Genomic DNA, 25656 nt, shown 5'->3' with positions numbered 1-25656 from the left:
GTGAACTGTGTCACAGCAGTGTGTAAAGCCATGGAATTTGATTACAGAGCATGTGCTGGCTGAGCCATGGAGTGTGGCAGTGCCTGCTGCAGAGTCCTTGCTCCAGGAGCCTCTGTAACAGCTGGGTTTGGGTGTTGTTTGAGGTGCTTTGGCCTGAAAAGGGTCTCCTGTCAGCTTCAAGTAAGGGAGAAAACTCCTTGATTTCTACTGCATTCCAGGTGGTGTTTGAGAGGCATGTCACTGTGTCTGCAAAATGCAATTTATTTAGTTTGGAATCAGGAAGATGGTGCTTAGGTTCTGCAGAGCATGGGAGGCTTGGCTGGCTTCTGCTCCAGGTTCTGAGGGCTGGGCAATCCCTGGGTGCTGCATGTGAGCAGGGGGGAGAGGGAAGAAGGAATCGGTGAAAAGCTCCATCTGTTTTCATCCTGCTTTCTCCAAGAAAAACTTAATACTGTCCAGTGCGCTAACTGTGTTTTCTTCTGGGTGCTTCTAGACAGCAGCTGTTCCAGTTAGTGTTGGATGCTCCCCTAATTCCATCCACTCCAGCCTGCAGCCAGTGTCCAGCTGCCGAGAGCCACAGGAGTCCTGTTCCTCAGCCAGATTCAAAAGAGGTGCTAGGGATTGACAGCTTCTTAAGAAAGGATAAAGTCTGCACCTCCACAAAGGCAGGTGGCCTGGCATGGACTGATCAGAAGAGTTTCAAAACTGAGGAACACCATGACCTTTACAGCACTTCTTCAGCGGTTTGTGGTAAAGACAGCAAAGTGGGATCACAAGAGATTCCTGGGTGCACCAAAAGTCATGAAAAGCCTTCTACATCTGTGGTAAAAGGAGACAAGAAAGGTGAGGTGTTTAATTGCTGGTTATGTCCTGCTCTCTCCCCCATGTGTGGGTGGCTGTACACATTAGAGGACCCTCAGTCCGTGGCACTCATCCCATTTCTCCACGTGGTTCTGATCCGTGTTGGCATGTTCAGCTCCTTCCCCTTTAACTGTCCCAGACTCCCTTCACATCGCTGCTTGTGTGGGACAGCTCTGCTCCAAGTGTGTTCTTCAGGAGGAAGCTTGAGCTGCTGCCAGGGAATGGAATGGAATTCAGCGCTTACGGATTCCTTTGCTTTGAGTAACAACACTAAAAAACAATAGTTGTGCAACAGACTTAGTAAAAATGAAGTAATTCCTCCTTCATCCTTGAGTAACCAGATGCAGGTTATTTTATAGCATGTTTGTTATTTGAGGGGTGAGCCTGAACTCAAAATGAGCATGGCAGCAGCTCTGTTAATATTTCTGTTCACACACTCTCCAGAAGATTCATCTGCTTCATTCTTTTGTAATTCCAGAGAGTTAAGGTGAATTTATTTTGAAGCACGATGGTACCAGTTTATACTAATCAACCACAATAAAATGGCAGAATCCTCTTAGTTCTATCGTGCTGGCAGCCATCCTATGGACCCAGCCAAAAGCCTAAATTAAAATAAAACACCATGTAGGAGTACACCCCTGGTTCTTATTAGTTCAAATTTATCTGTTCTTTTGTTTCGTGATTTATTTGTCTGGAACTCTGAAGTTCATATGTATTCATTAGCTGGGTGAATCCTGCTCAGAGAGGTACCACAGCCAGGAAAGGAGCCATGGGAAACCTGTCATGGCTTTATGCATCAGACCTGCTTGTGTTGGTAATTTGAAACTCAAATGAAATTTTACTGCTCATTTATTTTTGAGCAATTGAAACTTTGACCTGCTTGCCTGCAGTGAGGGGTTTTAGTGTTATTTATTCCTATTCTAAGAACTCAAATGTAACTTCCAATTCAGTCACAGACTGCTCAGGATTAGTGTGTTTTGTTACTGTCCCAACCATTTGGGGTGTTTTAACCTTTGGAATATGACATAGTGGGAGTTGGGAATTGTGGAGCAGAGAACTTGCTCAATCCCCACAACACCTCAGTGTTTTTCAGAGGTTGTTTTTTGTTTTGTTGTTTAAATCAAAGTTGGCTTCCTCAAGCTGACACAGAGGGGGATACAGACTCTCATCCTGTTCATTCAAAATTAGCCTTTTGTTTGTGACATAATCTGGCTGCTAAAGAGGAATATGTTAAGTCTATCTTTACAGATAATGCTTATAGGTGCTTCTTGAAAATATGGTACAAAAGTAATTGAGCTGTGTGTATCCATGCCTGTGGTGTTCGTGAGCCTCAGGCCAAGCACAGAATCCAGTTACCTGTGCTCAGAAGTGAGTGGGGAGCATGGCTGGATTGTGGGGTTCCTGTGAGGCTGTTACCTTGTGCATTGACAGTCCTGGGAGGGCCATACATTGGGAACACAATGTCAACATGAATAAAGCTTCTGCTGTAGTGTTTTCTCCTTTGTTTAGGAGTAAAATACTGCAAAAGTGGAAAGCATTACCAGGGAAATCTGCTGCTGTTTCTGTTAGCCCCGAGGTTACTGTGTAGTGTGTGTGTGTTAGTCTAGATTTTATTAGATATACTATTCCCTCTGACTGCAGGCAAGATGAGAGCCAGTCTGATATCACATAGAGAGGGAATTCGTTGCTCTGGAAAGAGCTAAAAAGGAAGATTCTGGACAGACACATGAGATCTTGTAAAACAAGAAATCTAGAGTTTTGGATTTTCATTTTCAATCAACAATTAGTTTCTCAGACGAAAACATTTGCTCTTTGCTGTTATAGCCACACTAGACAATTCCTTCTCCCTTGCTTTCAGTGGAATGTCCTGTTTGTGAGGTTGCTATCCTAGAGCAATATATAAACAAACATCTGGATAGCTGCTTGACCAGAGAGGAGAAGAAGGACAGCCTCCGAAGGTAAGGAACAGCTCTGAGAACTTCCAAATGCACGTGGCTGGTTTGTGCACTGCTGAACTAAGAACTGTTTGTTGCTGGGGTGTAATAGTAGTGCTTTGTGTTTGTTTCTGGCTTCCCTGCTGTGTAGAGCACTCCGAAATCACAGTGGGGATTGTCCCCTCTTGAGAAAGTCTGTGGATTGCCAGCACAATTGCTCTTTGGCTTTTAGTGGCAAGAAAACAGTGGCCAATGCTTTAACAAATTCAGCACAGGGAGGAGAACTTTGACTGTGCGTTGTTCTTGTCACCTTTCTTCTCTCTGGCATTAAAATTCCCTTCAGATAACACTGGTTCCCATTTTTCATTTGGTGAATGAATTGCTTGCCTTGGTTCAGGTGTGCCAAGAGACATTTTCTTCAATAGCTGTCAAGTTAAAGAATAAAAATTGTGCCTTGCTCTCCCTGCCGTGGGGTTGTTGAAATTTCCTGAAGATCTCGATTTCCATAAGATTAATGCATTCCTTTGGCTTTGTGCCCCTGCCCCAGCATTGGTCACGGTCGCCACGTTCACATCAGAAGTGGAGCTTCAGTTTGTTTTACTTACAGCAGAAATTTAGGCTGTTGTTATTTCTGACTGATCAGACTGAAGAACTGGGAGGATTTGTACTGCAATGCTTATTTTTCCAATTCCCCTGAACCTTGAATTAGAAAGTAATTTTATGTTAAAGCTCTTGTTTTGCCCAGTCACGCTTAGTGTGCAGTCCGTAAGCTAAAGGACTTTCAAGATGAAAAAATGGTAAATGAGTAATGAAATCTGATGTTACATTTAATTTCAGTTTGGAGTGTTTTAGTGCTTTCTCTGTTCTTAATAAATAGAAATACAAGCCAGATCTGTCCTTGGTGTCATGCCCATGTCCTTAACAGGATTTAAAATTCTGCTTATTTAATCTCTAGACTGCTTAGGCCTTCAGCAGGTGTCACACCAGACACTGCCCCTTGGGCACTGGCAGTTTTGGGTGGGTGCTGGCCCTTGGCAGTGTCTGGTTTGTGGCAGTGGTGTGTGGTTCCAGTAGCAGCACATCCCTAGTGCTTCTCTGAGGAGTGGGAGCTCTGTTTATTCTCAAACAAGGAGCACCATGGCTGTGTTAACAGCTGAGCAGTTTCAGCAGAACTGCTAATTTGGCCCCTCAAGGCTCCACAGGGGTAATTCCAACAGGTAAGTGTGTTTCCAGAGAACACTGTGTTTCTTAAGCGTGGGAAAACCCAACCAACATTGGATTTAAGCCTGTTGTGAGCTGTTTTCCTGGGGCTGGCTGCTGGAAAGCTGTTGGCACACTTTAGCTCATGCTTCTGGTGAACTGGAATACACACCAAGCTTCTGTAGGACTTTCCAAAGATTTAATTATTCTGTGAAATTTTTTTGTATTTCCCGAAGAATCTGAAAGAAGTTTCCCTGAACAGTGTATTGTGATAATCCATCTTCTTTTTACCAGCCATGCTACAGGGCTGGATGAGAGTAAATGAATTAATGACAATTTTTGCATAAGACGTTTTTTTTTAACCTTGAAATTTTCAACATGATAAGTTGAAAGTGCTGAATAGTTTTCAAATCTCTTGTTTTCACAGTGGAAAGCTGTTAACTGCTCTCTAATCCAGAGTAGTGCAGCTGAGCTTTATTTTGCTGCAGAAAGAAAAATGTCTAAATAAGTGCTGTTCCTCTGTGAATGATTGCAGTTGCAGAAGATGAGTGAGGCAGTAGATGGGTTTTGGCCCCTTTGTTTTTCCTAGTTTGAGAGTATCTCACCTGGAGGTGTAGGGAAGCCTGAGCTAATTTGACAGGAGGAAATGTTCTGCTAATTTTAGGTGACAAAAGTGGTACTAGGACTTGAATTCTCTCTGGCAGTTTCCTATAATTAAGATGCTTTCCCCAGCTGTGCCAGGAATGTTGAGTTCTTCTGACAGACAGCAATGGAAAGCAGCAAATTTTGGCTTTAGATGCTATTTCTCTGAGAGCACTGTTACTTATCTTTAATGTCTCTCTCTGTATCACCAAACCACCCTTCTGTTAGCTGGGAGCTGCTGCCTTCAGGTACATGACTATTTTTCTCAAAGACATTTTCCCAGAAAGCTGAAAAATCTCCTAATTCAAGTTTTGGCTTGATGTTTTAATGCTTTTAATATTTCTCCACCTGAATCAAGTAAGACATGAGCAGGACTGGGGTGGAAAACCCAAGTTTCTTTTATATGTATTTTACTCTGAGTGGGTGAAGTACCCTTAAGTAATTGTAAATACTTTGATTTTAATAGAGTATTAATTAAATAAAGTCTCTTTTGTTTTCCTTTGGCAGTTCTGCTCACAAAAGGAAGCTGATGTCCAAAGTTGTTTATAACCTACTGTCGGATCGAGATCTGAGGAAGAAGCTCAAGGAACATGGTCTGTCTACCTCTGGGACCCGCCAGCAGCTCATTAAGAGACACCAGGAGTTTGTGCACATGTACAATGCTCAGTGTGATTCCCTAAATCCCAAATCAGGTAAGTGAGAGAGTGCAGGGAAGTTGCTGCCATCACAAACCATCAGTCTGCATTTCCCCTTCTGTCACCTCTTGAGGTGGGAGTAACGCTGGTTTGACTGTTTGGGAGAACTGGAGCTGGAAGAATTTATCTTGTGTAAATCAAGATCAATGCAGAATACTTCTTTAACCTGCTGGGGGTACTCAGGGTGAGTCTGCACTCAGTGCTGGTGATGAAGTGGCACTGAGTCTCTGCCTCATTCATCCAGGGTGAAGGAAGAGTTCTGGGGTGTGTGGCATGTCCTTCAGCTGCTCTCCCCTAAATAATGCAAAACTCTTCCTTTGTTCAAAACCTGTGCACAAAGGGTGAATTATTAAACTCGCGCTTAGGATGCAGACGTGCATTTTGGGTGGTAGCAGGGAGCCTGAGGTCACTATGTAGCACGAATAGCTGAGCTTCTGAGGAAGCATAGGTGCCAAATTCCTGGCGTGTGCTTAAACCAGTTTGGAACAGGTTTTATTCTTTCATAGCTTAATAAGCTTTTGTTCTGACTGCTTCACTGTCTGGTGAAAGTGTTTGTTTTAATAACTGCCCACAGCTACCTGGCAGTGCAATGGAGATGATGAAATGCAGGAACAGATTTGTAAAAGTAAACGTTAGAGTAAACTGTGCAGGGTTCTGCATAGCCGTGGCTCTAGTTAAATGTTAAGAAACAGTTATGTTGTTTCTAGGCTTTGGATGTGTCTGAAGTTGAAGTTGATTGTTGAAGTAGGTTGTAATTCCTCTGTGGGCTGGGGGCTTTGGCCTTCAGCCTGCACATGGTTCTGTTGCCCTGGAAGGTGGTTTGGGGACAAAGTAAGATAAACAGTAGATGCAACTGTTGTGTCTTCCACTGAAACATCCAGTATGAAATGGAAAGCCTCTCTGAATGATGTGCCTGTGTGCCACAAGCGCTGTTGTGTGCAGGAGGGAGGTTCAGTAGGATTTGGAAAGACTGCACGTTTGCCTGGCGTTGGAGCCTGAGCTTTCCCTCTGGGAGGGCTAATGCTGTTTGTGTTTTAAATTCATGGTAATTTCAGTCTGTGCTGTTACAGCTCTCTATTACCCAGCTCCTGCTTCAGCGATCCCTTTCTTGTATTTCCAAACAGTTGCAGAGGTTGTTAAAGAGCTGGAAAAGAATGAGAAGATTCGGGTTCAGCTTGAGTGTAATAAACCTGGTGAAAATGTAAGTGACTGATCTTGGTTCTCACAGAGGGGTGGCCAGCAGAAACTGCAGAGTGGGCACTGAAAGTGCCTGCCCATTGCTTTATTGTGGGAACTCCTGGGTTGCATATTAGAATTCAGGTATAGCATCCTGTAATGAACCTGATTTTTCTCCCACCACGCATTTGTGTCCTTGGTGCACTGCTGAGCTTTATGCCCAAACCGTTAAAGTAGGAGCAACTTTTGACTGCAAAAAATTCTTGAGTAATGTTCCCTTGGCCATACTGGAGGATTTTGACCCTTCATGGCAGTGTGGGTAATAAATACTTTGCTTCCTAGAATTCTCTAGGATTTAGTTAGCAAATTCCATGTTCTGTATTGGCAATAGCGCCTGTTCTTTTCCCATGACATTTGATACTTTGGTGACTTTTGAAGCCTGTTTGTTGTACAGTGTTAGGAAATATTTTATGGCCCACATGTGCTGGGTGTTACGTGGGCTGGCTTGGTCCTGGTGACTCGGTGGAAGCAGGGCAGGACACTGTGCATATGTTCTGTAAATGTGAATTAATGTGATGAGGTGCTGAAAGCTGGGGGAGGGGGGGGAACCAGATAGTTGCTTCTTCCAGTTGTAAGTCTCTAATTTCAAAGTCTGCAGCTTTATCATCTTTTTATTTACATTAAAAACACTTGTGTGATTTCTGTAGAGCTTGACCTTCACAAAGGACCAGACAGAGGAAGAAATAGATGAGATCCACGCTGAATATCGTAAGTAATATGCAAATTTCACCTCATTTTGCTTTTAAATTCATGTTATTTTCCATAGAACTAAAATACACGCTCTGATTGCCTCCAAAGGCATCTCTATTTATGCACTTTGTTCTTTCTTAACGTCCTCCCATGTTTGCTGGACGTAAAAGCAGCAGAGCAGGGTGTTGGTGTCTCCTGCCAGGCTGTGGGATGTGCAGGCGTGTGGTTCACTGGGAACCCTCTGCAGCAGAACTGCTGAAAGGCCTTCCTGAGCCCCAGGCAGGGGATTGGCCTTCCTGCTCCTGGATTTACTTTCTTGGTCTGTTGTACACATTTAGAACAAAAATACATTAAATACTGTCTTAATTTGTCAAAGACAGGTGTTTTATTGAGTTTAGGTTGCTAAAAGGGCATGGCTACAAAACTGATTTACTCACTTGGAGATCTTGATAATCTCAAGCAGCTTAACTGAAAACTTAAAAGTCTAAAAAGATAGGGAAAAGGGGAAGATAGAGAAGTATTTTAATGGGAACATACGGTTTTAAAATTAATAAAAAAAACTGACCAAAGAGGTAAATGGTAACTGGTGCCAGGTAATTATTTCCTCATAAAAACAATAAGGAAGCAATCATAAGCATGAAAAAAGAATTATTATGTTAAAATTCAAGAACAGTCTGAGGTTAAAGAACTCTTGTCAAATGCCATTATTTCACTGTACCACAGATGGACTTTAAAAAGCTTTATTACACAACGAAGTGGTTTTTTTCCCTTCTATTTTACAGCATTTGCACCCCAGACCCTAATTCCCAGCTGAATGAATGCACTCTGGTGTAAATTCTGGATAAAAACCTCCCATATGTACTTTTGTTCTGCTTTTCCATATGAAAAAACACACTGGGGGCTGTGAACAGCTTTGGGGAAAGGCAGGACAAACTGTCTGGGAGAAAACACTTTTTTTTTTTTTTCTGCTTCTTTGCACTTTCCCAGGCGCTTGGCAAATTGCACCGTTGGCATTTTTTTGCTGTTTATGAAATAGCAATTAGTACTTTGGCTTGATGAACCTGAGGATGGGAGCTGGCTGACATGTGCTGGCTGGGAGCTCTGCCTGGCAATCACAGCCGCTGTCACTTCCTTCTGCTCCACAGGACTCGGGGACACCCTCGGCCCACTCTGCTTTTTTTCATGGTCTCTATTTAAAGAGTTAAAAAATCTACAGGAAAGGAAATACAGCTGTGAAAATGAATTTATTCAGTTGCCTTTTCTGCTTATAAATCTTTTAATTTACAGTGTTCATTGAAGGTCTACTGCTGCTGTCTTGTGTTCTAAATGTTTGCCGTTCTGTCTGGGGCCGCTTTCCGTGGTGGGATGTGCCTGGGGTGTCATTTCAGCACCACAGTGATCTACAGTGTAGCTGAGCAGTGCTTGTGTGCCAGGACATTTCTTTTCAGAAAAGCTTTGTAGTTCTGCCATGAGCCAGAACAACAAAAGATAGTAATGCTGGAAAAACTGAAGCGCCAAAGGAATTCCGTAATGAGAGTGCAGCAACTCAGACACGACATCTGAGGCAGAACTTGCTTTTTATTAACAGAATTTTTGGCCTTATGTGGTGTTTTCAGCTACTCAGGGAAAGGGAGTCAGTGTCAAATCTGTTTCCTTCTGTAGGGCAGAACTTGGTGTTATTTTATTGTAGAATACTCAAAGAATCTCTTCACTGAAAAGGTGGTCAGTCATTGGAATGGGCTCCTCAGGGAGGTGACACAGTGCTTGACAGTCCTTTCTAGGAAATTCCTGCTGATGTCCACCCTGAGCCTCCCCTGGCCCAGCCTGAGGCTGTTTTCTCTCATCCTGTCCCTGTTCCCTGGGAGCAGAGCCCGACCCCCCCGGCTGCCCCCTCCTGTCAGTGGGTTCCCTCCCTGACTCGCCAGGGTTAGGTGATCCACAGCATCCTGCTGAGGATGCTGGGTATTTTCCCCGCCTCTGAGTAAAGCATTTGAAGTATCGAGGTTAAATAATTCCATTGCTTTGGCTGAGCACCAGAGGATTGCCTAAAATGTACCAAGTGATTGAAAGTGCAGAGAGTATTTGCATTATTAACTTACCTAAAGGGTCCAAATCCCAACAGTGTAATGGGCATGACACAGAGCATGAAGTGTTCATCTGTGCCAGTGCTGTGGGTAGCTCTATAAAAGCACAGACACAGATTTGGATCGTTAATAGAATGTGGAACATATCACAGTGCTGGGTTGGTTTTCATCTGCTGTAACAAAAACGTTTTTAATTCAGTGTTTTGTGTCCATTTTTGTTCACGTCCTTTCAGTGTTTGTGCCATACCTTAGTCCTGTGGGTGTGGTCAGTGATGCTCTGTTACCTTTCAGGAAACAAACACAGAAGTGAATTCAAGTTCTTGGTGGATCAAGTAAATAAACGGTGGAAGAAAAAAGGTGAGAGCAAAGCAGAAGGTGCAAAACAAAACAAAGAGGAAGTTGCTGTCAAAGAGCTGCCAGCAGCCACAGGTCAGTGACATTCAGTATTGTCCCCTCTTGGACTGCACTAAGACCACTCTTCTAGAACCTTTAAGGGGGAAAAAACCCAACCAGCATAAAGATCAAACAGACCCTAAAATGACTGACTGCTGTTGATTTTAGTATGGAACATAAGCACGACCCGTAATAAATATATTAGTTTGATTTCTGTGTGTTGTGTCTGGATGTGGTTTATCTGGGGCACATCCCAGTTGGTTGAAAAGGGGTTTCAGGTTCTGGTTCAGGTTTGCTGGAGGTGCTGCGGGTGGCCACGTGACCACTCTGGAATGAAGGTGAAGATGGGTGCTGCTTGCTGCCTTTCAGCCTTCCAGGATCATTACTGTGAGAGGGGTTGGTAACTGGGAGCTACAAAAGTATTTGTGGGGATTGGATTCAGGAATTATTTGTCCTGAGACTGAAGCAATAAAATCCTTGGGCTTGTTTTAGGCTGTTCACACAGGATGTTGCCTGTCTCTGATTTGCTGTGTTTTGTGTTTGTGTGCTTGGGCACAGTGAGAAGTGGGAATGCATGGCTGCAGTCACTCACTTGTTAGGAGGAAGGAACAGCCTCCAGCCTGTTCGTTATCCTCCCTCCCCACAGCACCAAACATCACCCATGTGTGCTCCCAGCATGTTCCCTGTGGGATCCTTTGGTCTCCTTTGGTCTGTGCTTCATGGCGGCTTTGGCAGGGAACATCTTATCTTTGAATATGGGATTTAGAAGAGCATTCCTCAGCGTAATAGAACTTGTGGATTTCTAATCTATTTAAGAGACTGAGTTTTGGCGAGAATCCCACTGGCCGAAATGGGACGTGCTGTTGTCTGTATGCTTGGGAAAACATGGCAGTGCAGTTTGCCCCAGCTCTCACAAATCCCTGTGCTCTTGAGCTGAGTTAATCTGTGGCTCTCTCTGGAGCTGGCTCTTCTGGCAGAACTCTCAAGAAAAAAAAGCAATGAAAAAAAAGTATAATAGCGTGAATTTTATCCTTATTGTTTCCTGCAGACCTTGATGCAGTGCATAATCCTTTCTGTGTGAAGAGTGAAAGTTAGGGAATCTTAAGGACAAAAGATTTTAAGATATTCTTCTCCTGTATAGAAGCAGAGGCAATGTGTTATTGGATAGTGGGGTCACAGCCTTAATTTCCAACTCTGGAAGGGAGGGATGGGCTGCTGTGGATTTTGGGGTGTCTGTCTCCTATGTGAGCTGTTCTGTGTGTGCTGCCCTGCAGGCTCTGAGAAGCTGAAGTAAAACCACAGAGTTTTTCCAAAAGAGTGATCAGATAGAAAATAACTCGGATCAGGTGTATCATCCTGCATCGTGTTCAGAATGCAGCAGCACCTCGTTTGGTTCTGGCAAACCCGCACAACTTCCACGACACTTTGTTCACTGAGCTTCCAACAATCCTTGGAATTTCAGTTTTGAGTTTGATGCAAAACATCTGCACTTGGATGACTATAAACAATTGAAAAAGCAAAAAGGTGATTTACAAGGGAAGGAACAGATGCCTAAAGCCTGTTTCCTCAGGGTTCCTTGTTAACAGCAATTGCCTTTGTATTAAACTGGGAATTACAGTATGGGAAAGGAAGAAGCCGGTAATGGCCTGATGGTAACAGCTGGAAGAGCCAAGGCTTTGTCTGCATTCCTTACCCACTTCCTTTGGGTTCTCATGGAAGTGGTGGAATTGTGCAGAATTAAAACAGACCTTTGGTTTGGTTGGGATTTTGTTGGCTTGTTCATTTATTTTAATTTCCCCCTCCATCTCTCCCATTGCCTTCTCCTATTGGTTGATGTAATTTAAGCTCACTGTTTGTGGTGACATTTTAATCATCTGTTCCTGATTTACATCATCTTCCTTTTCATCTTTAAGCTTAAAATGTCTGTTTTCCCATCTTTATAACTTTTGCACATGTGGCTATGCTGTGCCTAAGGGGAGAGCGCTGTAAGGATTTGATAGATATTGGTGCTAAATAATTTGATTCAATAAATATTAGCTGTGCTAGGCTGCATTATTGCACAGGCCTTTGCTATTTTTACCCTGCTCATTTCAGAGTTGTGTTTCATTAGCTGGACAACTGACTCACTGGGATCTGCTGGTTGTTTTCAGCAGACAAAAATATGCCCCTGATAATTAATTATGCCTGTTAGCAGGAGAGAAAGGGCAAGCTGAGCTGAATCCAAAGATTGTGAAGCCCCTCCACACTCTAATTAAAGTTCTGCTTGGCCATTTCTGTCCAAACCATTGCTGGAAGGGTAGAAAAGTCAGAGTGGTCTGAGCAGGAACATGGCTTGGGCCCTGAGATGGAGACAGGACACATCTGTGACTCTCACAATCTGAGTTATCAGTGAGATGGATCTGGGGAGGGCTTCATGTCCTGAGCAATTTTCAAGTTAAGTAACTCACTTGAAAATATTTGTGGGTATGGCATAAGGGCAGTCTATCTTTTCATACCAAAATTTTAACCTATATTTGTTTTCTCTTTGGAGGGGCAGAAGGTGTCTTTTCAGAGAACTGTTCATCTTTTCATTGAACGAAACACTTGACACAATACCAGCAGAATGGTTTTCAATTTTTGTCTGTTGTGTTGTCTAGAAATTATTTTTCCTATTGAAATGTCAGTGCATTGACCTTGTCTTAGCTGCATAAGGAAGTAAATCACAACTGAAAATAAGCCTGTTAACTTGATCTGTAAAACTTAAAGCTCAAGCTGTCTGATGCAGGGGCTGAAGGGGATTAGTGGCACAAGCAGCCAACAGCACTGTCTCATTAAGTGCTTGCTAATTTCTGAAATAAAGTTCCATCTCATGACATGTGTAAAACATTGTCACCCTTTATTTCTCCCCTTGTGTTTGAAACTCAACAGTGAAACATTTCTGGTTCTCAGGGAGTTGTTGGTTGGTTTCTTGTTTTAAACATACATGAAAAGAAATTAAACCTTTGAAACTGTGAAAGTTTTGGAAAACCAGTATGTAGGAATGAGATTTTGATATTTAAATATTTTTAACCTATTTTTTTCTTAAACATCTATCTCTAGGCTGCAGAATTATAAACAATAGTATTTTGCATTATCATTCCTTCTAATCTCTGTCTTTCCTCTTGGTAGAACCTGAGGAAGAGCATCACACAGCTGTTGTCCTTGGAAAAGCTCAGGAACTCCAGTCAGAAGTTCATGATGGCCAAAGAAGTGAATCTCATTGCTTTAAGGAAATCCAGAGATCGGCCTCTCCTGAGTTCTCCCTGTCATCTGGGTCAACAAGCAGGTTAGTGAGGGGGCCACTTCTACCTGGTTTGTGCCAGATGAGAGCAAACAGGGAAAAGCTGTGCCAGTAACATCGAGCAGTGCAGGCCTCCTGCTTCACAGGCGGGGTGCTGAGCTGTGCTCACAGATTCCTTCTCCATGGTGTTCCTGGGTGTTCAGTAGCTTGAGAAAGGGAGCTAAAATACATGTAGAATTCACTTAATAGTTTGTAATGCCTTCTTAAAGGATTGATAGTGTAAATGCTCCTTTTGATACAGAAGCAGGGAGTGGAATGTCTGGGGAACTGGGAATATATTTGGTGCATCACCTTCCCATATGCTGGAAATTTTATGCAGAGAGGTCCCAAAATTGGTACAGCCCCAGTCTTTTAAGTAGTATTGCTGTAAGGAACTGTGGCCCCAGTTTCTGGATGAAAAGTGAAAAAGTAATTGAAAACAAATACAGAATAATTGGGTTTTGCTATGTGTCTAAAAGCAAGAGACCTAATCTTTTGCTACCTTGTTGGTAACAGAAATGAGAGGAGAATGCAGGTCTGCATTACCAGGAATAAAAAGGTTTCCTGTGTTTTTAGAAGTGGGAGATAATCAGAGGAAGTAGCTGAAGGTCACCAGCTGAGTTAGGAGTGACATTTCATAATTTCCCACCCCTTAGACCACTAGTACCTGCCTCTTCCTCCTTGTTCTGCAAACACTAAGAGTAAAGTAGTGCTTGGCTTCATTGTTGGTTATTAACAGAGCAATCTAATTGAAATATTTTAACAGAAACAGGTTTTCCTAAAGTCATTTTGGTTCACAAAGAGCTTTTAAAAGTCGTCATGCGGGTTCCCTTTCACAGAGGGAAATGTTGAACTGTGAGTGAAAGCCTAGGGGAGGCATTGGGTTGAGGAGATCAGCTGAGGGGATTAGAGAGCATCAAATAGTAAATGTCTTGGTTTTACAGGATCAAGCTTTGCTGCCTGTTTCCATTTACTTGAATGAATGGGAGCATACAGTCAATATTTGTCAGTAAACAGCAGTTTGTCAGTAAATGGCTGGCAGAGCACTGGTGGAGGCAGGAAGGGTGGTTGTTGCCCTTTCAGAATATCACTGCATTTCTGTTTGGCTTCAGGCCTGCGTTATAGACCAATAAAGCCCTTCCCCTCCTGTGGCCCTTCCCCTCTGTGCTATCTCTGTCTTTCTGCCTGAACTGGTACTGTAAAATTGATAAAGGCAGCAAATCAGTTATTTGCTGTTCATTGTGTAACAAGCTGTTAAGATTATTACTGGACTAGTTTTATCTCAGTTTCTCAGAATGTAAATGATGACAACAGTTTTTTCTTTCCTGTGACCAGGGACCTGTTCTCCTGCTCGTTTCTTGGTCATTCCCAGTGCTCTGCACTCACGCAGAGCTCACACATTGTCATACCCAATGTTGGAGTGTCTCATCTCCAGGTGTGTGGTGTTCCAGCAGATTCCCCAGCTCTGTGGGACACACTGACCTGCAGAGGTTAGGTAACCCTCTGGTCTGACTGCCCAGGGCAGGGGCAGCTGGAGAGGCCCAGGGAGCCTGGCGGCATTGCAGCCTGCAGCTTCTCCTCGTTTGCATCCAACCCCAGTGTCTGGCCTGCACAGAGAGATGAGAACAGCAGCAGTAATGCAGGGAAAGCTCAGCTGAAGTGACAGATGCTGCCTGGGGATGATGGAAAGTCCCTCTTGTCTGAGCACAGTGTTCCTCATGCCAACCTGTACCTTGCTAAACTGCACTTCAGAGTGTTTTCCTGTGTTTTCTGGGAAATAAAGAAAGGTTACAGGGGTCTCCCCCTCTCCAAATGCTGAAGTAGAGGGACACTTACTGAAAAGTGTCAAATGTGCTCTTTGTCTTGACTGTGCTCCTGGTAGCTGCTCTGAAGGGGCAGGAGAGCTGCTGGGCTCAGTAAAGTGCCCAGGTCCTGGTTTGGCCCTTGGAGGCCTGTTGGGTCCTGCCATGGCCATGGACCAGCTTTGGACCGTGCAGTTCCACCCAGGACTGCAGCTCATCCTCCCAGCATGCTGCTCCCACAGGTCTCTGTATCCAAAAGGGCCCTGAATTATGGCAGCATTGGCAGGGGCTGTAACAAGCAGGTGTAGTCATTTAAACTGCTTGAAAGAAAGATGTATTTTGTCACTGTGTGGTTACCATGGGGCTGGTTTTTGTTAATTGTAGTGAAACAGATCCAGTACAAATCAACAAGAATGATTTAGATGTTGATGGTTTTAGTAGTATTGTGGTACTGTATCAAGTAATGGTTTTCTGAGGCTTGTGTTTTTCTGATAACGAGAGGGTATCCTTTGCCAAGAGTAAATGTTTTTCACATTGAAATGTCAAAACTGGAAAAATAGTTGGAATTCCCAATCTGCATACTGTGTTCCTGTGAGGGCACTTCTAAAGGGAGGGCTGTTTTGATGAATTAAAACAAAGGATGTTTAGTACCATATAGAATATAACAGAACAATCTGTGAGTCAGAGTTGAGATGTTTGTTCTGCCAAAAGATGCTGCAAAGAAATCAGTGATTCTTCTGTTCTCTCCTTCATAAGGTTTGTCCCTTTTCAGTCTCGTATCAGTACTTGCTAGCGGAGTAGTTGGTCAAGATTATAAATTCATTCATTGTACACTAATCACTGATGAACTGATATTATTCAAAGGTTGATGTTAAACTGAGAAAATGAGAATTTTACTCCTGCTGGAGAAAAGATCCAGACCAGGCGTGGAGGATGTAGCAGCGCCCCAAACATGCTTGTGCTCTACAGAGATTGATGATCCCACCAGGAGAGTAAACTGTGTGTTACAGATAAGCACCAAAACACAGCCATGGGTTTGAAAGGGTAATTTTTCAAAGCTCTGAAGTCACAGTTGCACAAAGCTTCCACAGGACTGCTGTGCTCTGTGAGAATAGTCCTGTAGTATTCTTTGACTGTCTGGGACTGAAGCCAAATTTTACGCAACTACTTAAACAATAGGAAAATTAGAAAAGAAATTAGGAGGAACAGTGATAAGCCAGTTAATGAGCTATGTAATAAAGAAAATATTCCATTATAAGTATTCCATATAATGGGGATAATATGCAGTTTTCTAAGTAAATTATTTTTTTTCTTAAAACTGTGTTAGATGCGAATGTCAGTTCCTGATGACTACAGTGAGACTTGAACAGCAGACAAAATACAACATGGGCCTTGTCTGAGATGCTGAAACACAGTCAGAAGTTTGAAATCCTGGTGGGAAAGTGCTATATCCGCAGCCTGTATAAATCCCTATGCTGTTGGAATACCCAGAGTGGCTGCAGTGTCTGCCAGGAGGGGTTCATGCCCAAGGAAGGGGCCTCATTTGCAATATGTGGGGCTTTTTGGCAGCGAGTTTAGGAGCCACTGATCAGGATCCAAGATCTGCATTTAGCAGGTCACTTTTCCTTGGATTTCTGTGCTTTACCGAATATGGGCTTGAGTTCATCAGCAGAAGAAGAGGTAGAAATAGGAGTGCACTGGATGGCAACAATCCTCTGAACTCTGCCTGGCTGACATGGGTTTGGCTAAGCTGACAGGGCAGAGTGCTTGGAAATGCTGTGTGAGCTCTTCCTGGGCAGTTGCCTCAGTCTGAGTTTGAAGGCAGCGTTGTCCTGTGCCCTGGCCATCACTGTCAGATGAGAGAAGTGTATGAAAATGTGTTGATCAGTGCAATAATTGCCTTTTTTTAGTTCTTCAGGGCTTTTTTACTTAATAAATCTTGCACTGATTTGGCTCAGAGATGATGTACATCACAGTCTTAGACAGGAGTGTTTGATATGTGAGTTTTGGCCTCAAATACAGGTTCATTGTGAAAGGATTATGATACTTTTCTGCTATGCTGTTGATTCATACTTTTCTTCCCAAAACTCTGAGCTGTAATAAATGGCAGGAGCTGTGAGGATTGGTGGCAAGAGTCCTGGGGACATTGTGTCAGATAGGGACAGCTGGTGGCCTCAGACGTGCATTGTGGCAGCTCTTACATACAGCCTGTGTCCAGGAGGATGTTGGTCCCTGGTCAGGAGCCATGGGGTCTGGACATCTCCGAGCCCTGAAAACAGGAGTCATGGTAGGGAGTGCTCTTGGTGCTTCAGCCGCCACATCCCACTGCTGCCAGACTCCTGAGGGAAGCAGTTCAGAGAGGTGCAGCAGATCTTTCCCTTTTCCCAAGGCACAGCCTCAAAGGTGTATACTTGGACTGCAGAGGAGGCTGTGGAAAACTAAGGAAGCCTGGAGAGAGTCAAGGAAAACAGCAAGACGGTGGAACCTGTGTAAGGTTTAGTGCAGACAGGAGCCCTCCATGGGGGCCTGGGCAAAGCCAAGGCTGGCAGGCCTCTGCAGAGACAGGAGGATGAAGCCATGGACACGTGGTCTGAAGAGGAGGTTCTGCAAAGCCAGGGAAGATGTTGTGTTGCACAGCTCACCTTGGATATAACGCGGTGCTTGGGCTGCTCCAGCAGTGAGCTCCTCCTGTTCGTTATGGGTGGGACAAAGTGCAAGCAGGATTGCAAGAGGGAGAAAACAGTTGTTTTCCCTCACTCCTGGTGACTGGGCATTCACCTCCAAATGACATTGGTAAAACGAGATGGCTGGAGCTCATTTCTTGTGCCAGCATTGAGGGAAAGCTCAGAGCACGTGCCAGAGCCTGGTGCACAACACACGGCGGGATGGACGGATGGAAGGACGCTGGCTGCTCATGCGAGGCCAAGAAGAAACTTAGTCTGCCTTAAAATAAACCAATTCAAAGAGCCATTTGCTCCTCTCAGTTTTAGAACAAGACATGTCATTCACACTTACATCAGCTTTTTTCTCTCTGTTTTAGGGTGGTGTGTTTATCTTAAATGAAAAAAGGGGGGAGGGGGGTGGAAGTCAAGCCCAACCGATGGTCAAGAAAGGAAGAGTTGACTCTTGGTTGACTGACTCTAAAGGATCAGGGAAACCAATCCTGCAGGAATATGGAGTTGAGGAATTGCCTGAGTCACTGGAGCTGCATTTTTCCCAATGTGGAGCCATGAATAAGTGCAGGATCACCCTGCCACAGGATGCTGGCTGCATCTTGAGCAGTTCAGGTGAAGAACTTTAATCATTTTGCTGTAAAATTTGACTCATCTGGAAACGATCTGTAAAATTGTGGGAGAGATTAGTGACCTTTAGTTAAGAACAGGACAGAAAACCTGTTGTGGGAATTTGTCTTGGAGTCTGACTGAAGTCTGAAGAAGTGTTTTGCTGTGCCTGGATGCAATGTAGGCAGATACCTCTGGGGCATTGAAAAGGCAGAAAACACTGGAGAAATGAACAAAACAATTCTAAATTCTGTGATCTCTTCGATCTTTTTCTTTCTAGGAAAAAAACCTTCAGAATGAGGCAGCTGTTCCTCTTATTTAACTCATAATCTTCAGTTTAAGGGCTAATCATTTGATGCTAAGAAGAGGGAGGAGTTTTCTTCAGGGAAAGAAAAAGAGTTAATTTAAAATATGAATTCAGTTGGTGGTCAAAATTGCTTTTGTTTAGTTGACTTTTTTTTGATAATTGTTTTTTAACTGTGGCATACTTAAGGATTTTTTTTTTTTAAGTTTTTGAACGTTTGTCCCCTGGCATGTGTCTGAAAGGTGTATAATTACCTCAGCTCCACTCTAGCCTTGCTCAGGCTTTTAACCAAAAGCGATGTCTGGGAGAGCCGGGATGCAGAGAGCTGCTTCAGTGAGGGGCTGGCGTGGAGCAGTGGGGTGTTGGAAGAGATCCTGAAACACAGGGCTTTTATCTCCAGCTGGAAGTTCAGAACCCTGGTTTGTAGAGCTACTGCAGCTCCTCAGTCTCTCACTGCAATTAGGGCGTAGGAGTTAATTGGGTTCTCTGGGGACCAATGCCTGTGGCATCAAGGGCCCATTCACAGCTCTGTGTGTAGGCCAAAGGTGGAACTTGCTGCAGGACGTTTTGTACTCGGTTTTAAAAAAGTTTGGTAGGCATAGACCATGGATTCCACATGTGAATTTTGAATGCGCATTATTGGCTTGAGCGTTAGCCAGATTTTTTCAGTTTTATTGTTTTGCGGTGACAAACACGGCGGGTGATAAATGCTGCTGTTTTCAAGGCAGGGAAGTACATCATGTTCAGGCCTCAAACCTGTTCTTTTTCTATTTTAGGGGACTAAAAGCACACAAATAGCCCTGTGTCCTCCCCAGTTCTTTTTTTTTAATGTAACTGGAACATTAGAGTAGGGTTTGGAAATATGATGATAACTCATTCCCTGGGCATCCAGTTTGTGCACTGAAAATGAGCTTTTGATGGACTTTTAATTCTGAGAGTAAAAACAATGTTGACCATCAAAACTTTCCCCATCCATTTTTGGTATCTTTTTCTTTTTATCTGTATGTCTGAGTGTGCATGTGTTCGAGGTTACTCTAACCTGGTGTTGTTTGCCCACCCGAGTTCCTCTTGATTCTGCAGTTACCGCCACAGTAACAGCTGAGGACTCTCACTTCACAGGGGAGACAAAATGGCAAAGGGTGAAAAAAATCCTGCTGTCTTACAGAAATTGTGTCATGTTGATTTATTTAAGGGAGACTTTAAAAAAAGAAGGTGCACTTTACCCATGAAAGCATCTTGGAGATCCTCTCCAGAGAAACTTTCTGGTGCCTGGGAATACAGAGGTGGTGTAGTTACCAAAGAGACATAAACATAGAAGGGTCTTGTGTGTTAAATAATGATAATGAGACCCCAGGAATACCTGAAAATGAAGTGATACAGAGATAGAAGTTTCTGGACTGTACTGTAGGTTGATGTTATTTCTCATTGCTGTTGCTACTGGAGGGGTTGGTCTCATCCACGTGTTCTGCTGCCATTGCCAAGTTGAGCCCTGCATTGCTGTAGGTGTTGCTAAAATAATTTCCATCCATTTTATTTTCCCCTTCAGCACCAATTCGGACATTCTGGCAGATGGGGAAGGGTCTGAGACGTGTTCGGCATCCTCTGACAGGTGAGTAGAATATCCAAGAACTGAAGTCCTTGGGATGGGTTTAGGTCTGTAGTTTGCAGTTGGTGGAATCCTGGAGAAGCAAATGCCTTTGGAGAGTCAGATTCTTGGAGAATCCCCACAATTCTGGGAAGCACAGTTTGGTCAGTGAACGTGGATCCTTGAAAAATGATACTTGTGTGCTCCAAGAATCCACAGGTGCCCAACTGAGTATTGTTCTAAAGTGTATATATAAAGTATATATTCTAATTAAAAAAATAAAAGAGGAAACTGTTTTTTTATGGAAAATTAAATCTGATCTTCTGTTGCGTTTGAAAATTCCATTGTTGACAGAGCTGTAGGTGAGGCTGACAAGTTGAACATGCTGGAATTGAGTATCTGTTCTGATTTACTTCTGTTTGAAATGAGAAGAGCACTTCCTGGTTGTTAAAAGCTTAATGTCTGCAAATCTCTGAGTCATGTTTTTGTGACCCATTGGGATTCACACAGATCTCCCTGGGTGTGGCTGAGGGTCCCATGGATGCAGGAGATCCATTTCCACCATGGTGTAGCTCTGAAACATGAGTTGTTCCTGCCAGTATCTTTAGTGTGTATCTGGTGGTAGCCAGTGATGCCATGAAGATTTTTGCCTTTTTTTTTTATACCCCTGTTATACCTTTTTACAACTTCTGTATTCTCAGTGCTTTTTGCCTGCATTCTTGGACTTGTCTGTCAAGCTGAGAGATTAAACATTTCAGAAGCTTTGTAGTTAGGGATCAGTGTGCCTCAGACCCCAAGGTCCTCTCCAGAACACATTCTGTAAACCAAGATAGAACCATCCAGGGGAAGGTTCCTTGGGGAGAGGGGCTCACTCGAGCCTCTCATTGGGGAATCTTTGATAGATCTGCTAATTAGTAACACCTATAATGATATACCCAATGCTGGGGGGGGGAGGCAGACACAGAGACTCGGTGGGGTGCATCTCGATGCATATGACGTGTACACCTAAAGATCCTTAAAATAAATACCAAGGTCAAATCCCTTTTCCCCTTCTAACCATGTATGACTCTTGATTTTAAGACCAGGAAAAGGCATCACCAGCAGATGTGGACTTGGGCATCTCCGAGTTTTCCATTGTTATTTTCAGTTGTGAATTCCCAGTTTAAGACGAAAGTCCCTGCAGGATGGATTCAGCCTAGCAGATGGCATAAAACAGAGTGCACTTATAAGGAATGTTTAATTAGTAAAAGCTGTTGACGGATTAGCAGCATCTTTCATGTCAACACTATGTGGAATTTAAATCTCCAAGGCTGAATGATGGAAATCAGCCGCTTCATTTACATATGGCTAGTTTAAGAATTTTTTCTTTAACTCTGTGACTAAAAACACTTGTTGAGTTTTCAGTGGAAAATACTTTGTCCATAAATGAGGAGAGTGCCTGGCAAGGCTGTGAGCCCCAAGCACTGTCCTTTGGGGGTAACGTGGACCAACCTCTCGTCCTGCTTCCAGGTGGCTGTGCCCCTGCGGACGGTGACTCAAACTGCCTTTTCTGATAGAGCATCCTCATGGTTTTGTCAGTGCCAGGGATTGTCCTCAGTTACGGACAAGGAATTTGGGAGGATGCTGCTGTTCCTTGGGTTCCAAACTGGTCTCTGGGGACAGAAGGAGAGGCATTGTGATGACCCTGTTCCTGCAGGCTCAGGGTCTATGGGATGATTCATGGTGCTGTCACCTTCAAATGAGAAGACAGAAATATTTCTCTCACCATCCTTGGAAGTGTTCAGGGTCAGGCTGGACGGGGCTTGGAGCAACCTGGGATATAGTGGAAGGTGTCCCTGCGCATGACAGGGGGTGGAATGAGATGATTGTTAAGGTCCCTTCCAACCCAAACCGCTCCATGATTCCCCATCACCTGTAGCACGTACATGTGCAGCATCCATGTACTGCTCACAGTGCTTCCATACAGCACCAGTGTGTGCTGTGTTTAGGGCACTTGCAAACCCCTTATTACCCTTCTTTTCTTTCTTTCCCCCAGCAGCAGCTCCGTGGCTCTGACAGGGAACAAGAGGAAGTTGCGTCGGCCGCAAATGCCCGAGAACGATCGAGCGATTCCCCAGGGCAAGCGGAAGAGGAGCTAGTGCTGCAGAACGCCTGAGCTCAGCGCTGGGAAACCCCTCTTGGCCTTTTCCCATTCTCAGAGTATCTGGGTACTGAGTAAAATGCTGTATTTTCACATCACTGCCATTCCAGCTGCATTAATGACCAGGCTGGTGGGTTTGCCCACAGCCCTGTGGGCCACTGGCGGTTGAGGTTGGGCACAGAGTGCCGGAGCCCTGCAGGAGCCTGGCCTGGCTCCTGTGCCATGAGTTCCCTCGCCAGCGCAGCACGCCAGGTCCCTGTGTTGCTACTGTTCCTGCTTGCATCCTGTGGAAGCCTCATCTGCCCTCCTGGAAGCAGCTCCAGGACAGTGTCTTGTTTGGGGGCAGGCAGGTACTGGTGCCCCAGTTCCCTGGCACAGCCAGGGGAGGGAGGGACTGAGGAATGCAGGGAGATTCTGTCCTACACAAATAGGCTTTTTTATACATGTCTGTGTAAACGTACTCAGTATTACATGTCATTATTTTAGTTTAAAGTCCTGAAACTGGAAAGAAGTTGGAAAGTCGTTGGACATGAAGTATTCTAGCTTTCAAACAAATAGTTACATTGAAAAATCTGATCTTCCCTAGGAGGTGGTGGAATTTTGTAATGCAATAAAGCAGTGCAAGAAAGTGAAGGAAATGAAAGAAACCTGAACACCAGGGAAGGCTTTTAAAAATAAAGCTTGTAAGCAAAATATGAAAAATACTTCAGGTGCTTTTGCTGAGCCTGAAGTTTTGGTCAGACCCTGTCAGTGGGAGCTTGGCAAAGAAGGCACAAAATCTGGGTAAGATTGAGGGTGGTTGTGTCTTGACTTCGGACTGTAGCTGAGATTCAGAAATAATCCTCCTCAGGCCATGGTTCCCAGGAATATTTGTGTGTGGAACTGGCTAAATCGTGGCACATATAAACTGTCATAAGTACATGAGGTGGGGAGATGCAGAGGCAAAGCAGGCATCTGTGTTGGTTTGATTGTTTTGAAAGACAGTAATTACTGATGTCTGCTTTAGGGCTGCCTTTTTGTCACAGCAGCTCACATAAGACATTGAAATTGGTTGCAGTCAGCCAGTGAATGGTAATAATATTGTAAATTAGTATCCAAGGGCTTTCCCCAGGCGCTGGCAAAGCAGCTGCTGTTGCAGTGAGGGAAGGCACTGCACTGTCGCTGGTGGGGCACTGGTGTGGCTGCAGGTGCTGACATTTCCCTTGGAAATGAGCTAAAGAGCCTCACTGCCATGGGGGCTGTGACAGTTCTGTGGTGTGGTAGAAGGGAGAGAACAGCTGGCACGTTAAATATGGGCATGAATCAAACTGCTTCGCTGACAACCTGTGGGGGTTCATTTTTTTTATAAAAAGTATTGTTGTCATCACCACTTAAAGTCCAAACTGGTGACCTTTGCCTGAGATGGAGCTGTGGGTCAGTGCTGGAGGAGGGCGATGGTATTTGTAGAGGTGACAAACGTGAGTGGGGTGTGTGGACGTGTGACATGGTGGTCGAGGTGCTGGGGGAGGCTGCATGGAGCAGACACACTGGGCAATGTGGAGGCTTAGGAAAAAATGTGGATTTGATGGTCTGATGCCTCATTCCTGCCTGGACAGAGTGGGTGCCTGGGCAGGATCCGGTCTCTCCTGCCAGACCCAGTGCCAGGGCCAGCTCCAGCCCCAGGCAAGTGCCAGGGTGCTGCCAGGTCCAGCCTTTGCCAGGAGTAGCTGCTGATCCCCTGGGTGCCATAAATGACGCTTGCTACACATCTCACCAACCCAAGATTCACAGGAATCGCATAACGTAAGGGAAAAAACAACAGGGAAGGAAACACAATGTCCTCCCCACGCTGTCCTGTCCCCTGCTCCCCTGGGCAGCTCTGCTCCTCCGTCACAGAGTCAAGGGGCAAGCGGGAGCAGTTGGGGACTGTGAACAGGCAGGCTGGGGGCAGAAGTCACGGCCAGAGAAGCCAGGGCAGCACTGGCGGTGGTGACGCACAGGGCGGTGCTGGGACAGGTCCTGCTGGGGCTGAGCGTGGCCCAGCTGCCACTGGCCCAGGGCCCCACAGAGGGGGAAACGCACCACTGTGGTCTTTGGGTGAGTAATTGTGAAGGTGCTGCATCCTCTTACACCTTTTCATTGGGCTGATTGTGACCAGTGTTTGTCACATCACCCACAGCTGATGCCTTGTGCTGGGCTTGGCAGTGCAGGAGAGGTGTGGGGTCCCAGGGACCCTCTGTCTCACCCTGCTGCCAGGGATGTGGGATCCTGGGACCCTCCATCCCACCCTGCTGTGGGTCCAGCCTCTCTGCAGCAATTCCCAGCGTGAATCCGGGGCAGATTCCTGATGACTGCGGTCCCTGGAGGACTGGGAGTAGGGCAGAAGCTCCCTGGAGGACTGATACTGGCAGCCAGGGTGGTGCTGGGCTGCCACTGGAAAACTCCGGGAAGGGCTGCTTTGGGCAGGGAGTCCATTCAGGAGGAAATTAATTCAGTCACGGAGCAGTCCCTCAGGCTGGGGCAGAAGGGCAAAACTGGAAACAAAATAATCAAAAAGTAAAAATGTCCTGTTCCCCCAGCCCGGCAGTGGAGCCATGAGAAAGGCAGCGATCCTGGGAATGGGGGAGAGGCAGGAGCAGAGTCACCCTGCCGGCCATGGGGCTCCCTGCTGGCTCCCGCTCCGTGACTCCTCTGAAATGAGTAGCTGGGGGTTAAACAGGAGTTTGGGGAGGTGGGGGGGGGGGGGGGGGATGTCACCTGGTTTTGTTTGGCTTTGCAGATGTCAGGGAGTTTCTATTGGGTTGTTTCTGTCAGGCAGGAATGCCTTTGAAAGCAAAGGGAATTGCCCCAGACTGATACCCAGAGCTGGGAGCTCTCCCATCTCCCTGCCCCTGTGAGCAACCAGGGCAGACATCCCTGGAAAGGATCCCATTCCGGGGTGGGATGCCCCAGCACCAGCTGATGTGGGGGAAAGGCAAATGGATCATTTGCACTGCTTTACATGCTGACAAGGGCAATGGGCTGTTCCGATACTGCTCTTAATGTTTCACAGGAAATAATAAGGGATTCACTTGCCTCTCACTGTGTCTCACTCATCTGGGAGCAGGCCATGTGCCCCAGGGATGGCTGTGCTGTGGTGTTTCCTGGTGTTTTCCCAGAAGTTCTGATTTTGGAGGAGAACTGCACTGATGGGCTGATTCCTCCTGCCTTTGGTTGGACGTTGTGTGTCACAAACAGCAGGACAGCCAGTGCTCCGGCCGGGCTCTGGCAGGGACTGGAGGGGTTCCTTGGAGCTCAGGACACAGGGGGGGTTGGGCTGAGCACCCCGGGGAGGGACCTGCGGCGGCGGGGGACAGGCAGGTGTCAGGGTCTCTCAAGGACACTTCTCCTGTGTTTGCTGGCAGGAGTTAAAAATAAAAAAGGAGAGTCTGTTTTGATAGAAGAACAGATACTCTGGAACTGGAACACGTTACACAAGCAGAGGAATTGAAGGTGAATCAGAGTTACCTGCTGGGCAAGCCCAACACCAGGA

General features: G+C 45.1%; 1 protein-coding gene across 2 annotated transcripts in view; it reads left to right on the top strand.

Moving 5' to 3' along the window:
* The window catches only part of RAD18 (RAD18 E3 ubiquitin protein ligase), a 31851-nt gene extending 9004 nt beyond the window's left edge, over positions 1 to 22847 (top strand). Inside the window, exons 5-13 of one of the 2 annotated variants that reach the window (XM_039558998.1) lie at positions 494 to 843; positions 2720 to 2819; positions 5145 to 5329; positions 6457 to 6533; positions 7216 to 7276; positions 9634 to 9771; positions 12883 to 13039; positions 19967 to 20029; positions 22044 to 22847. In XM_039558998.1, the coding sequence (XP_039414932.1) occupies positions 494 to 843; positions 2720 to 2819; positions 5145 to 5329; positions 6457 to 6533; positions 7216 to 7276; positions 9634 to 9771; positions 12883 to 13039; positions 19967 to 20029; positions 22044 to 22143 (1231 nt within the window). In that variant the 3' untranslated portion in view covers positions 22144 to 22847. Of the gene's footprint in view, positions 1 to 493; positions 844 to 2719; positions 2820 to 5144; positions 5330 to 6456; positions 6534 to 7215; positions 7277 to 9633; positions 9772 to 12882; positions 13040 to 19966; positions 20030 to 22040 lie in introns of both variants that reach the window. The other variant, XM_039558997.1, reaches the window with a different exon arrangement.
* Positions 22848 to 25656: the final 2809 nt, after the last annotated feature.

This window comes from Corvus cornix, chromosome 12 (genome assembly GCF_000738735.6).
Source record: "Corvus cornix cornix isolate S_Up_H32 chromosome 12, ASM73873v5, whole genome shotgun sequence".
Taxonomy (NCBI): Eukaryota; Metazoa; Chordata; class Aves; order Passeriformes; family Corvidae; genus Corvus; species Corvus cornix.
This window is presented reverse-complemented; position numbering and strand designations above follow the sequence as displayed.